The 14,194-nt window shown below is 39.7% G+C and overlaps 1 protein-coding gene across 7 annotated transcripts in view; it reads left to right on the top strand.

Moving 5' to 3' along the window:
• FNIP1 (folliculin interacting protein 1) overlaps nucleotides 1-14,194 on the top strand; it is a 99,594-nt gene that overhangs the window by 66,541 nt on the left and 18,859 nt on the right. For all 7 annotated transcript variants that reach the window (XM_059698309.1, XM_059698307.1, XM_059698310.1 and 4 more), the window contains 4 exons: nucleotides 3,406-3,552; nucleotides 6,595-6,764; nucleotides 11,900-13,316; nucleotides 13,977-14,145. In XM_059698309.1, coding sequence (XP_059554292.1) covers nucleotides 3,406-3,552; nucleotides 6,595-6,764; nucleotides 11,900-13,316; nucleotides 13,977-14,145 — 1,903 coding nt within the window. The remainder of the gene's footprint in view (nucleotides 1-3,405; nucleotides 3,553-6,594; nucleotides 6,765-11,899; nucleotides 13,317-13,976; nucleotides 14,146-14,194) is intronic.

The raw sequence follows: 14,194 nt of genomic DNA, 5'->3' as shown, positions 1-14,194 counted from the left end.
AAACAGTATTTTTATTTAAAACAATTGAATTAAATACTTGCAAGTTAATTGCTTTGGTAATAAGGTAGTATGAATGGTCTAGCCTTAGAATTTTAAGATTGCCTAGAATTTAAAACATGTATGAGTTATAAAATCATTGAAAATATATATCATGATTGAGTGCCTTTCCTTTTATATTAGTGTGATTATTTCACTTCAGTCACTGGAAATCTGAAAGGCTATGTAGGTTAATTAAGCATTCTTATAATATCTAAAAAACTTTATAAACTAATAATTTTTAAAAAGATATTTTTATTGATTTCAGAGAGGAAGAGAGAGGGAGAGAGAGATAGAAACATCAATGATGAGAGACTATCATTGATTGGCTGCCTCCTGCACACCCCACATTTGGGATTGAGCCTGCAACCCAAGCATATTCCCTGACCAGGAATCGAACTGAATGCTATCTGTAGAAGTACTCTAATGTGTACAGCTGATCCTCATTATTTATGAATTCTGTATTTGTGAACTCACTACTTTATAAGATTCATAATCCCAAAATATACCCACAATGCTTTTACGATCATTTGTGAACATGCACAGAGCAATGAAAAATGTGAGTGGCCTTACAAACACATTCCCAGATGATATCGGACAAGACAATGCTCTGCGTTCTTATTTCAGCTCTTATTCTTTATATATATGTCCTTCTATATATATATAGATATATATAGAAGGACATATATTGTGCTGAAATGCTGACCAATGTTCCTAAGTGCAAGAAGGCTGTGATGTGCCTTACAGAGAAAAATAATATGTGTTAGGTAAGCTTCATTCAGGCATGAGTCACTGTGCTGTTGGCTGTGAATTTGATGTTAATAAATCCATATAGAACAAGATTATGTATTGATGGGTTGGCAAAAATGTTGTGACCCAAAGGCTCACTAGAACTTTGACCCTGTACTTCCCCTAGGAATAGTGACTCAGTGTTTACTAATTCAGTGTTCACATCATTACTGATGTGACTGTAGAACATTACTGTAAATAATGAGACTGTCATACTTAATTTTAAAACTAAATGGTTATTAAAAATTATAATTAGATTTTTAAACTAGGTGATTATTTGAGACCAGAAAAATTAATGAATTTTGGGTAGTTGAGAAGAGGAAGGAAATGATTCACATGTATACAGAAATCCTGAAACCTAGAGAAGCAGGAAGTACATTTTAGTTAGCATAGTTTCCTTTCAGAAAGATGAGGTCCTTGGATTTTTATATAGATTTAATGCATAACAAGCAAAACTAAATTATATGCACAGTTCCCTTATAACTAGAGGAGTCTTTCATTCTCCAAGGACACCTTAGGAGAAATGAAGAATCAGATGACTGAAAATACCTGCCCTTCTTACCACTGAAGGGCAAGACATACCAGGTAGTCATTAGTGGGGAAGAAAGCACCTTTATTTCTAGATCATTGATGACAACATAGAATTGTATATAGGGAGAAGCATTACTCATAATTTCTTTGCACCTGATACACTTTGAGATCATAGTACATATCCTTAAACACCAAAACGCTAAGGCATTAGTGTTTCTCAGTGGGCCACTATACTAATGTTAATGATCTGCCCCTGACCCATGACACACAGGTTTTTAGTAGACACTAATACACTAAAGAAATTAATAGCAAATGAATTGACCAGCTCATTGATTCATTTATACAGTGTTTCTTTTAATCAAAAAGTAAATTCCCATGGTTAAGAAACAAAATATAAATATACTGAATCACCTAATAATGAAAAATAAGCATCCAACCTCTCTTATTCCCTTAACTATTTCTTTCGTTATTTACCTCCATATTATTAAGTAGTATCTGGACATTCCTAGTATGCTTTAAAAATAAGCATTTTCACATATCCTTATTTTATATTCTAGTCATATTTTTCTCTGTAAAATACCTTTAATTCTTTTCTATTTATTTTTAAGCTCTCAGTAATGATTTTATGTCCTGTCAAGAACTCTTTATTAACCACCGTAGCCAGTTTGGCTCAGTAGATAGAATGTTGGCCTCCGGACTAAAGGGTCCCAGATTCAATTCCTGTCAAGGGCATATGCCCGATCGTAGGCTGGATCCCCAGTAGGGGGTGTGCAGGGGGCAGCTGATCAGTGATTATCTCATCATTGATGTTTCTGTCTCTCTCTTCCTCTCTCTTTCCCTTTCTCTCTGAAATCAATAAAAACATTTTTTAAAAAAATTAACCTCTTTTTGTCACTTCTATTCATTGGAATATAGCTTGTTCATGTTGGGTCACAATTTAGTGAAAGTTGTTCTTTTCCTTTTTTGGATTGTAGGTGCTAGAGAATTATGCTGAAATGGATGCTAGCACTTGTGGAGTTATCAGAGAACTAGAGACCAATTAGATTCTTAAGGCCCAACTTTACAGGAGTTGTTTAGTCTAATAAGAGTGTAGGACTTTGCTGAATAGATTCTAATGTAAAGGAAAAGAATTGACATTTCAAAGTTATCCTTGAAGCCTTCAAGAGAGAGTGTAAGTCACAAGACTAGCTGTTGCTTAAATAAATGAAATAGGCAGAAGAGCACTATCATAATTACTTAATCCTTTCTTGTGTTGATTCAAGGAAAACTTCAGAAGGTTGAGAGTTAAAATATAGCATGCCATCTATAGTGTCCTCATCATCCTTCACAACTTTACTAAAAAGTCTCAGCTGAGGCAACTAAATGATGCAGATAAACTGTTGTGTTTTTTGTTTATTTGTTTGTTTTTAATATATTTTATTGATTTTAGAGAGGAAGGGAAAGGGAAAGAGATAGAAACATCAATGATGAGGGAGAATCATTGATTGGCTGCCTCCTGCACACCCCCCACTGGGGATCGAGCCCGCAACCCAGGCATATGCCCCTGGCCGGAATCGAACCTGGGACCCTTCAGTCCGCAGGCCAACACACTATCCATTGAGCCAAACCAGCTAGGGCTAAACTGTTGTTTTAAGTGGGTATATGGATAAGCTATTACCCCATTTATAATATTTTTCTTTTCTATGTTGCTTGTTATTTATATTTAAATACAGCATATACCTTAGAAATGTAAAACTGAAAGAGGTTTTAGAAATTATCTAGTCCTATCCTTTTACAAGTGGAGGAAACTGATGCTTAAAGTAGGGAGATAATTTATCCAAGGGCACACAGTCATTGGGGGCAGAGCTAGTGGCAGAACCAACATTATGAGTTTATGTACAGAACATTTTCCATGGTACTGTGCTGATGACCAAAAAAAAGCAACTTGATTTATTGTCTCCTCTCAAAAGCTTTAATAATCTAGGTGTGAGGACCAAGATGGTAAGGTAACTTTATTTTAAGGTGTGTAATTCTGTGAACTATGAATTTCATAGTGTGTTTTCTTTTTAGGACAACAATTTGTAATCTTTACACAATGCCACGAATTGGAGAGCCTGTTTGGCTTACAATGATGTCAGGGATTCCAGAAAAGAACCAGCTTTGCCATCGATTCATGAAGGAGTTCACTTTTCTAATGGAAAATGCTTCAAAAAATCAGTAAGTCTGTCTTAATTATCTGCGCTATCTTAAATATCTTAGCTCTTATCTACACTAATAAAAGAGAAACATACAAATTGGTGTCACTCTGCTACACCCACCAGCCAATCAGGGTGATTATGCAAATTAACCCAACAAAGATGGCGGTTAATTTGCATATGCAGGCATGGAACGAAGACTGAAGACAACGGAAGACTGAAGAGGCTTGGCTTTTCCGCTGCGGCTGGAGCGAAGGCCTGGGTCCTGGGTGCCGGAGGAAAACCGGTGCTGGCAGCCAGGGGAAGGAAGGCCTACTGCATAAATCTCTTCATGCAACAGGCCCCTAGTTTACTATACCTAGATATCAAATTATAATGAAACTCAGTTATGAAAATAAAAGAATTAACCATTACCTTTGTAATTATTAGATACTAGAGGCCTGGTGCACAAAAATTTGTGCACTCGGGGGGGAGGGGTGGGGTCCCTCAGCCCAGCCTGTGCCCTCTCGCAGTCTGGGACCCCTTGGGAGATAACGACCTGCTGGCTTAGGCCTGCTCCCGGGTGGCAGAGGGCAGGCCCAATCCCTAGGTGCAGCCCCTGGTTGGGCTCAGAGCAGGGCCAATTGGGGAGTTGGAGCGCCGCCCCCTGTCATGCACAGAGCAGGGCGGATTGGGAGGTTGCGATGCCACCCTCAGTCACGCTCAGGGTAGGGCCGATTGGGGGGTTGGGGCACCGCCCCCGTCACACTCAAGGCAGAGTCGATGGGGAGGTTGTGGCGCCACCCCCTGTCACACACAGAGCAGGGCCGATGAGGGGGTTGGGGAGCTCTCCCCCATCACGCACAGAGCAGGGCCCATCAGGGGGTTGGGGAGCTCCCCCCTGTCACGCACAGAGCAGGGCCCATCAGGGGGTTGGGGAGCTCCCCCCTGTCACGCACAGAGCAGGGCCCATCAGGGGGTTGAGAAGCTCCCCCCTGTCACTCACAGAGTAGGGCCAATAGGGAAGTTGGCACACACAGAGCAGGGCGGATCAGGGGGTTGGGGCGCCGCCCTCTATCACCCACAGAGCAGGGCCGATCAGGGGGTTGGGGCGCCGCCACTGTCACATTCAGGGCAGGGCCGAAGGGGAGGTTATGGCTCTATCCCATGACACACACAGCAGGGCCCGTGGGGGGTGGTGGGGGTGGGGCGCCGCCCTCTATCACCCACAGAGCAGGGCCGATCAGGGTGTTGGGGCGCCTTCCCCTGTCAGGAACAGAGCAGGGCGGATAGGGAGGTTGTGGCCCCGCCCCCTGTCACACCCAGAGCCGCAGGGCGATCAGGGGGTTTGGGCGCTGCCCCCTGTCACGCTAATCCCAGTGCCGGGAGGCCTCGCGGCTCCGCTGATCCCAGTGCTGGGAGGCATATTACCCTTTTACTATATAGAATAGAGGCCTGGTGCACGGGTGGGGGCTGGCTGGTTTGCCCTGAAGGGTGTCCTGGATCAGGGTGGGGGTCCCCACTGGGGTGCCTGGCCAGCCTGGATGAGGGGATGATGGCTGTTTGCAGCTGGTCACACACCCTTCAGGGTGGGGATCCCCACTGGGGTGCCTGGCCAGTCTGGGTGAGGGGCTGAGGGCTGTTTTCAGGCTGGGACTGAAGCTCCCAACTGCTCCTTTTTTTCTTTTTTCTTTTTTATTCTGGGCCAGCTTTAGCTCTGAGGCTCCAGCTCTTAGGCCTCCGCTCCTGAAAGCAGGTATCTGGTTTGTTTCGGTTCTATAATCGAAACTCTGTATCAACTCCAGCTCTGAGATCCCGGCTAGCTGAAAGCTGGTTTCTGGAGTTTTGTTTAGCTTCTGTATTTGTTACAATGTTTGAAACTGCAGGCTCAGAGGCCTGCAGCAGCAGGCGGGGAAGGTTGGAGTCCTCCGTCACTGAAGCAAGCAAGCCTCATGTTAGTTTCAAGCCGCCTGGCTGCCGGCCGCCATCTTGGCTGACAGTTAATTTGCATATTGCCCTGATTAGCCAATGGGAAGGGTAGCGGTCGTACGCCAATTACCATGTTTCTCTTTTATTAGTGTAGATTACTAGTATTAATAAAGTGAATTCTAAAAGATAATGCAATATAAGGTATGGAAAAAGGCCACAGAACTTTATGAATAAGAAACAGTAAAAATGTCTTATGTGTGAAATGAAAAGTCCTGACATCTTACAGAACTCTCTGAGGCTTTCCATTTTTTGTGAATTGTATCCACTTTTAATGTTTCATTCTATAAAAAAAGAAATTTAACAATATAAAGAAGTGCCAGGATTCTAGTAATTCATTTTTTAAAAAATAGTGGTGGGTGTGTTTTTTTTTTGGTTTTTTAAATATTTTTTTATTGATTTCAAAGAGAGAGGGAGAAACATCAATGAGAGAGAATTATTGATTGGGAGAGAGAGAGAGAAACATCAATGAGGGAGAATCATTGATTGGCTGCTTCCTACTGGGGATCGAGCCCACAACCCAGAATTGTGCCCTGAATAGAAATCAAACCATGACCACCATGGTTTCATGGGTCAACACTCAACCACTGAGCCATACCGGCTGGACCCTGTGATCCATTTTTAAAGTGATATTTTATCATATTTTTTCACATCAAATTCCCAGAATTCACATGAGTAATTCAAATTTTTTTAATTCTCTTTGATGGTAGGTTGTTTAATGCTTTCCTTCATTTTCCCATTTAGTACTTTGGATATGTATAGACCTCCTGGTTGATTTGTTAATAAATTGTGTAAATTAAACACTGAAAAGAATCCATAGTTTTTAATGTAAAACCGCATATTTGTTTTGTAATTACGATCAGAAATAGTTCCTTGTGAATGCTGTCTTTATTTCAAGGATTTTCTTTGACTCCCACACAACCAAAAAAATTAATTAACTTTTATTTTTATCCCGGATATGCCTATCCTTTCCCATCTCTTTTTGTATGCTGTTTGGCCATATGAGAATATGTACTCTCTTTGCTTTATTCTGTCACTGTATTTACCTGAGGTTTCATGAAGGCAAATTGGAATCTGATAAGATGGATTTTGTTTTCAGATTCTTGCCAGCACTCATTACTGCAGTTCTGACCAATCATCTTGCCTGGGTTCCAACAGTCATGCCAAATGGACAGCCACCTATAAAAATATTTTTAGAAAAACATTCCTCTCAGAGTGTGGACATGTTGGCAAAAACTCATCCATATAACCCACTTTGGGCACAGCTGGGTATGTAGTCTAATAACCCTTATATTATGCATTATACTTAGACTTTTGTGTAACTGTCTGGAGTTATTTTATAGCCAAAAGAAAAGGAAGTAAGTGGTCTTTTTTACCTCCTTCATTCTAAAGCACCTGTTCATTACTTGTCATTTTATATCTGCTGAATTGTCTTATTCTCCCCTCCCTATCTTATGTTTAATACTGGCCTGGTGCATGGATTTGTTCACATTGAAAGGAAATTAATTAGAAGAAATGTTTTCATATCACTATTCGCTCTTTCTCTATAATAGAAGTATCAACCAAATTCATGATTGGCAATGACAGTTTGAAACACACACATGCGATTGGCACCAGCGAGAGCTTTATGTGTATTGCACGTGCATGAGTCAGCTTAGCCTTTTGTAGATATAGAATAAACTTGTTTAATTAGACCTGCTTTATGATTTAACTAAACTTTTTCCAGCCCAGGAAAGCACCCCAACTTCTCTTTCAGGTAATTGTCAGCAACACAGCAGTAAATAGCAATACAAAGCAGATTATTATTGTACATTACACAGGGAGAACAAAGGGTAAAATATTTAAATGTAGCAGTGTTTGACTATATTCTGCGCAGTGAGAAAACCTGAAGTTATTTTCAGGGTCCACCATTTCTTCTTTTCAGTCAGGTCAGGTTTCTAAACATTCTCAATCTCCATTTTCCAGCTAATGAAAAGAAAATAGGATTCCACTGAATGTTCTATCTCCCTACTCCAGGACTTGTGTGAGGATCAAATGAGATGAGGCAAACGCTTTACAGACATTTAGTTTACAGTATAAAATGTTTATACCTGGTTATAAAGCAAGTCATGTTCCTGGGCTGAAGAAACTCCAAGGAGGCTAGTCACTAGGGAAAGGAAGCCGGGCATTGCTATGTTATGTAATTACCCAACGCCCACAGCAACTGTTTCTAGGCTGGGCTGGGCTGTAGGCTGCATTTTGTGCCATGGGGTCTCGGCAGCGTTGGCTGCAATTTGGTGGGCTGTCACTCTGAGGTGGTGGCGAGGCCTTGTGTCCCACTTGGGGAAAGCTGAGCATTGCTTTGTTGGCGCCACGTCCGTCGTGCCATTTCTCTGTAAATGGCCAGTGTGCATCACGGCAGCTCCTGCATCCAGTGCCTGCCCCTTGGTGGTCAGTGCACGTCATAGCGATCGGTCAGACGGTTGGAGGGACACTTAGCATATTAGCCTTTTACGTATATAGAGAGATTCCTTATAGTTAGAGAGCTGCAATTGGAGCAAGGGAAGCAGGATAATGTTTGTTCACTAGTAACTTCAGGATCTTCAGGGGGGGTTTGTGTTAGATCCTTTGCCTAGAAAGAATGAGTCAACAAAGTGACTCATGATAGTACAATACTAGGTGTACTAGTTTATAATGGCGGATTTTTTAATCAAAGAAAACACGATAATTTCAAGAGAAACATCAGAAGTGCTTTATTTGAAGTAATCTCCATCGCTGGCTACACATTTCCCCCATCTATCAGGTAATTTGTGGATACTGTCCCAATAGAACTTTGCTTGTTTTGAGGCAAACCATTCAGAGACCCAATTTTCCACTTCTTCATATGTTTTGAAGTGCTGCTCAGAAAGTTTGTGTGCCATCGATGGGAACAAGTGGTAATCTGAAGGAGCAAAGTCTTGCGAATACGGCGGGTGGGTTAATACTTCCCAGACAAGATCTTTTAACGTGTCTTTAACTGGTTTTAAAGTGTGTGATGATGCGTCATCACGAAGCAAAATTACTTTGCTGTGTCTTCCGGCCCATTCTGGTCATTTCATGATCAAAATGTAGTTTAGATTTATTATTTGTTAGCAATCAGTATTAACAGTTTCACCTGATTTTAGAAGTTCATAATACACCAGACCTTCCTGATCCAACCAAATGCAGAACATTGTCTTCTCTCCGAAGCGATTTGGCCGTGCAGACGATGTTGATGGTTGACCTGGATCAACCCATGATTTTGTCCATTTGGGATTCTCAAAATAAATCCACTTTTCATCGCCAGTCACAATTCGATGCAAAAAAGACTTTCTTTCATGCTGTTGAAGCAACATTTTACTGACGACTTTTCTGTTTTCCATTTGTCTTTTGTTCAGTTGATGTGGCACCCATTTTCCTTCCTTTAAAATCTTTCCCAATGCTTGTAAACAATGGGAAATTGTTTGCTGAGCAATGTTTAATCTTTCTGCAAGTTGTTTTTGAGTTTGACATGCATCTTCATCCAATAATGCTTGTAATTGTTGGTCTTCAAACTTTTTCGGTTGATCTGGACGTTCTTTGTCTTTCACATAGAAATCATCACTTTTAAAGCGTTTAAACCAGCATTCACAAGTATTTTGAGATGGAGAGTGTTCACCATAAGCTTCTCGAAGTATACGATAACTTTTTCTTCAAAATAATGAATTAAACTTCCCGCAAATGCTCTTGTTTTGGCACGAAATTTGACATTTTTAAGCATAACAATATCTATGATGTTAACACCTTCAGCAAATTTGATATATGAATTTTTGAGCTTGCTGTCAATACAACAAAATAGCATACATATTAAATCGCATATATATCAATATACATGTAATGCCATCTATTGAAAAAAATCCACATTATTAACTGGTACACCTAGTAAATCCAGTTAACTGAAAAGCAGAGGTTTGTATTGTTCCACTTTTGTTTGTTTGTTGAGTAATTTTGGAAAATGTTTCCCTTCGTGCTAGGCCTCAGTGAATAAATGGTTAGTAGAGGAGAGAGGGGATAGTTGATGAGTAGACAGTCATTAGGAAGGCAGTGTAGCATGGTGCTTAAAAAGCACAGGCTGTGGAATCAGGCAGGCCACATTTGGATCACAGTTCCTTTATTTGCAAAGTGGGGATAATTAATTGGTATTACATACTTCATAGAGTTGTGAAAGTGCTTAGGACAGTGACTGGTAAATGTAGCTGCCCTTACTCTATTGCTCCTAGGTAATCGGGGAGGAATATGATGAGAACATGTTGGTGACCTCATAGAAACTTCCTTTAGGTTATGTTGGTGAATTAACTTGCCAGGCACATTGTCATATGGCTTATTAATTCATGTAACCAACCTCCCTTCTTTCCCTTTCTCCTTCCTTGCTTCCTTCCTCCCACCCTCTCTCTTCCCTCCTTTTCTTCCTCTTCTCCTTTTTTCTACTGAATTACAGAGTAATTAATATATAGCAAACACATATGTAAAGTATATAATTTTGTAAGTTTTGATGTATATGTCAAAATATATGTCTCTGAAACCATCACTAAAATCAAGATGGAGAACATATCCATCACTTCCAAAATTATCTCATGCCCTTCCTCCTGTTTTTCACCACCCTTCCTGTTCACTGTCCCATATACCCAAGTAGCCACTGTTCTGCTTTCTGTCACTATAGATTCGTTTATATTTGCTAGAGTTTTAAAGAAATGGAATCAGAGTAGTATATGCTTTTGTTCAATTATTTTGAGATTCACCTATCTTTTATTTATTAATAGTTCATTCTCTTTTAATGCTAAGTAGTATTCCGTTGTATGGTTAATAACTCCTTTTTTCAAATCACATGATTCAGTAGTATTTTTTGGGGGGACATTTCAAATCTATTTTCACTTCTATAGTTATATATTGAGTACATGATATATCTAAGGCTCTGTGAAAAGAGCAAAGAACATTGGAGGGTATAAAATTATATCTGGTCTTACCCTCAAGAAGTTGACAGTATTATTCTATAGGTAATGAATATGTGAGCAATAATGATAATTCAAAGAGCAACTATGAGAGAAATAAAAAATTCAGTGGGAGTTCAATTGGGGAAACTTTGCCCAAGGGAAGATGATTGGGTTGGTAGCTTTGGACTGATAAAAATACAGAGGGAAAGGAACAATAATAACATGAGTAAAGGGGTCTAGGTGTTGAAAGTTCTGAGCATATTCAGTTTAAGTAGTCTACTTTAAATGGGACTTTGGGTGCATAAGAAGGTAACCTGTAGAAGTAAAGTGGAAATTCAGTCATGAAAGACTCAGTTGCCATGCCAAAGTAGTTCAATTTATTTAGTAATTAGTGGGAGCCTTGGGAATAGCTTTGAATAGTGGCATGATGGTATTAGGGCCAGTGTCTTAGCTTAAAAAAAGAAAATTTAGCATAATACTGTTTGTAGCATACCTTTATTTGAGACTTATATGTGTTCGTTCCTTTAAAAAGTGTGAAGGTTTTATAAAATTTAAATAGAGGTTTTAAGTATTTATACTAACAACTTGCAAAATTCAATTATATTTAAATTAATGACTTTATATTGTCCATTTTAAAGTGTTTAAACCTTTTTTTGGTTTAAGTTGAGGTATAGCATAAATATAAAATGACATTGGTAACTCTTAGTTACTTCTGCCCCCTTTTGTAATGTAGTTATTGTTTATGTCTAGTATGAAAATGAACTACATGGCTAAATGTGTTTCCCTTTGTTTTCCTCTTAGGATAGATCTCACTCTTTCTGCCTTTTCTAGTCTGTCCTAAGGCCCCAAACCCTTGAGAGAATGGAAAGGAAAATGAGCTTTTAAAATCATGGGTGCTATAGGGTTCTGATTAGGGTAGCAAAAATTAATGTTTGGTGTTATGATTTAAATCAAGGAAGATGAAGTGTATGATGTGACCACTCTAGCTCTGTCCATTCCACCACCACTCCCTTCCTCTCCTTGTCCCCCAGAAGGTATTGTGCTTCCCTTCTCTGCATTGGATGCAGCTACAGAATATTTTTGTACATAGTATTTTAGGCAGTACTTCTCCACCTAGATGGAGGGCTTTGCTTCTCTACTTGAGGCCTGACACAAAATATTCTTGTTAAATCCAACTTTTACAACTGACTTTTTTCTTGAGGTTTCAAAACCATAGCAACTTCTTAAGGAGGAAGATGGAAAACCCCTGCATTCATCTTTCTCTTCGATTTAGACCACTCATCTTATCCTATTCTTCTGAATAGTTACTCACCTATTAAAGAACTAAGAATAAAACCCGAACCCTCATACAGTAAGAGTAGGTTTCCATTCATTGAAAATAGCTTGCTTAGCTGCATGAGTAAAGGATGTGTCCATTAACTTATTTTTCCATTGCAGGGGACTTGTATGGTGCTATTGGCTCTCCTGTAAGGTTAGCAAGAACTGTGGTAGTTGGCAAACGGCAAGACATGGTCCAGAGGCTGCTTTACTTTCTTACTTATTTCATAAGATGCTCTGAACTTCAAGAAACCCATCTTTTAGAAAATGGAGAAGATGAAGCCATTGTTATGCCAGGCACAGTAATTACAACCACGTTAGAGAAAGGTGAAATAGAAGAATCTGAATATGTGCTTATCACAATGCATAGAAACAAAAGCAGTTTGCTCTTTAAAGAGTCAGAAGAAACAAGGACTCCTAATTGTAACTGTAAATATTGTAGTCATCCACTCTTTGGGCAAAATTCAGAGAATGCTTTGAGAAAAGAGAGGGAAGATATTCAAAACACCCCTAAGGAGTTGCTAGGAATTGCAGATGAATGTGGAATGATTTCTCCTTCTGACTGCCAAGAAGAAAATGCTGTTGATGTTGAACAGTGCAGAGATAAATTAAGAGCTTGCCTTGACACCAAGTTAGAGACAATTGTTTGCACAGCATCTGCTCCAGTTGACAAATGTGCATTGTTGAAATCAGGCTTAGAACCAGCAGAAGAAACATGGCAGAGTGAGGAATTGCTGGATTCTGGTAATCACACAGGCAAGGTGCTGAGATCCACAGGAATGGTTGTGGAAAAAAAACCTCCAGATAAGCTTGTGACCGCTGCATTTTCTTGTGAGGCAACCCAGACAAAGGTTACTTTCTTGATTGGGGATTCTATGTCACCTGACTCAGATACTGAACTCAGGAGTCAGGCTGTGGTGGATCAGATCACCAGGCATCACACCAAACCACTGAAGGAAGAAAGAGAGGCTATTGATCTGCATCAAGAAACTAAACAAACAACTAAGGACCAATCTAGAGAGTCTGATATACCAATGGTTTCTGGAGAGCCCTGTGAACTTCCCTGTTGGAATCATTCAGACCCAGAAAGCATGAGCTTATTTGATGAATATTTTAATGATGATTCCATTGAAACCAGAACTATTGATGATATCCCAGTTAAAACAAGTACAAACAGTAAAGAACACTGCTGCATGTTAGAGTTTTCAAAAAGATTATGTACAAAAAATAGCAAACAGAAAAATGAACTTTGTAAATGTGTAGAAGCAGTTCATCAAGATTCATGTAAAACCTGCTACCCTCAGCAGGATCAAAGAGGTACACTCTCCCTTCTTGTCCCCCATGGGGATAAAGAGAGTTCAGAGAAAAAAAATGCTGTAGGAACTGAATGGGACATTCCAAGAAATGAAAGTTCAGATAGTGCCCTTGGGGATAGTGAAAGTGAAGATACAGGTCATGATATGACTAGACAAGTAAGCAGTTATTATGGAGGAGAGCAAGAAGATTGGGCAGAAGAAGAGGAGATACCTTTTCCTGGGTAAGTAGGAAGTTTCAATCTATAATAGGCCTTATGTAGATATGTACCATTCTTTTATTTAGTTTGTCTCTGAAAGTTGGTAGCAACTAATATGAAAGACAGATCATTGTCCTGGACGGTTCAGTTATCATGCCCTATTACTCACAGGAAAGATTAAAGGCTAAGTCCTATAGGCACTCCAGGAAGGCTTTGTGGAGGCAGTGGAGAAAAGTAATGTTGGTGTGTAGGAGACTTCTTACTTCTTAGGAATTTTCAAGCCATTTAGGATTGAATAATCATGCTCCAAAAAGGAACCTATGCTGAGTTTGGCAACTAGGGAGAGAGAATCACTGAGAAGGTAATAAATGGCTGTTACAAATAAATTTGGCCAACACTAAGAGGAAAATAGGAAATGTATATAATATTCTGGGTCAAATGTACAAGGAGAAGATTTATACTTGAGAAAAGTTAGAAACCAAACTTTGGATTTGTGAGGTATTTAACTACTTTGTTTTGGATGATGGTTTCATAATCTGATTGTATTAAGAATCTGTTATACAAGGGACAGCATTCCTAAAGTCTGTTATGGAATATTTATGCTTACCTCGTTAGAAAGTTGTTCATTAGACCCTCTTCTCTGGATAGGAGTATTTTGTGGATTTGACTGGACCTTTTTTCTAGGTCAAAGTTAATTGAAGTGAGTGCTGTTCAGCCCAACATCGCCAATTTTGGGAGGTCCTTGTTAGGTGGCTACTGTTCGTCTTATGTGCCTGACTTTGTTCTTCAAGGAATTAGTAGTGATGAGAGGCTCCGTCAGTGTCTGCTGTCAGATTTGTCCCATGCTGTGCAGGTGAGTGACCATCACTGCTGTTGAACTTACTTAGAATTAACTCTTAACC

Source organism: Myotis daubentonii, chromosome 5 (genome assembly GCF_963259705.1).
Source record: "Myotis daubentonii chromosome 5, mMyoDau2.1, whole genome shotgun sequence".
In the NCBI taxonomy this organism is placed as follows: domain Eukaryota; kingdom Metazoa; phylum Chordata; class Mammalia; order Chiroptera; family Vespertilionidae; genus Myotis; species Myotis daubentonii.
The sequence above is the reverse complement of the archived record's forward strand: the minus strand, read 5'-3'. Positions and strand labels throughout refer to the sequence as shown.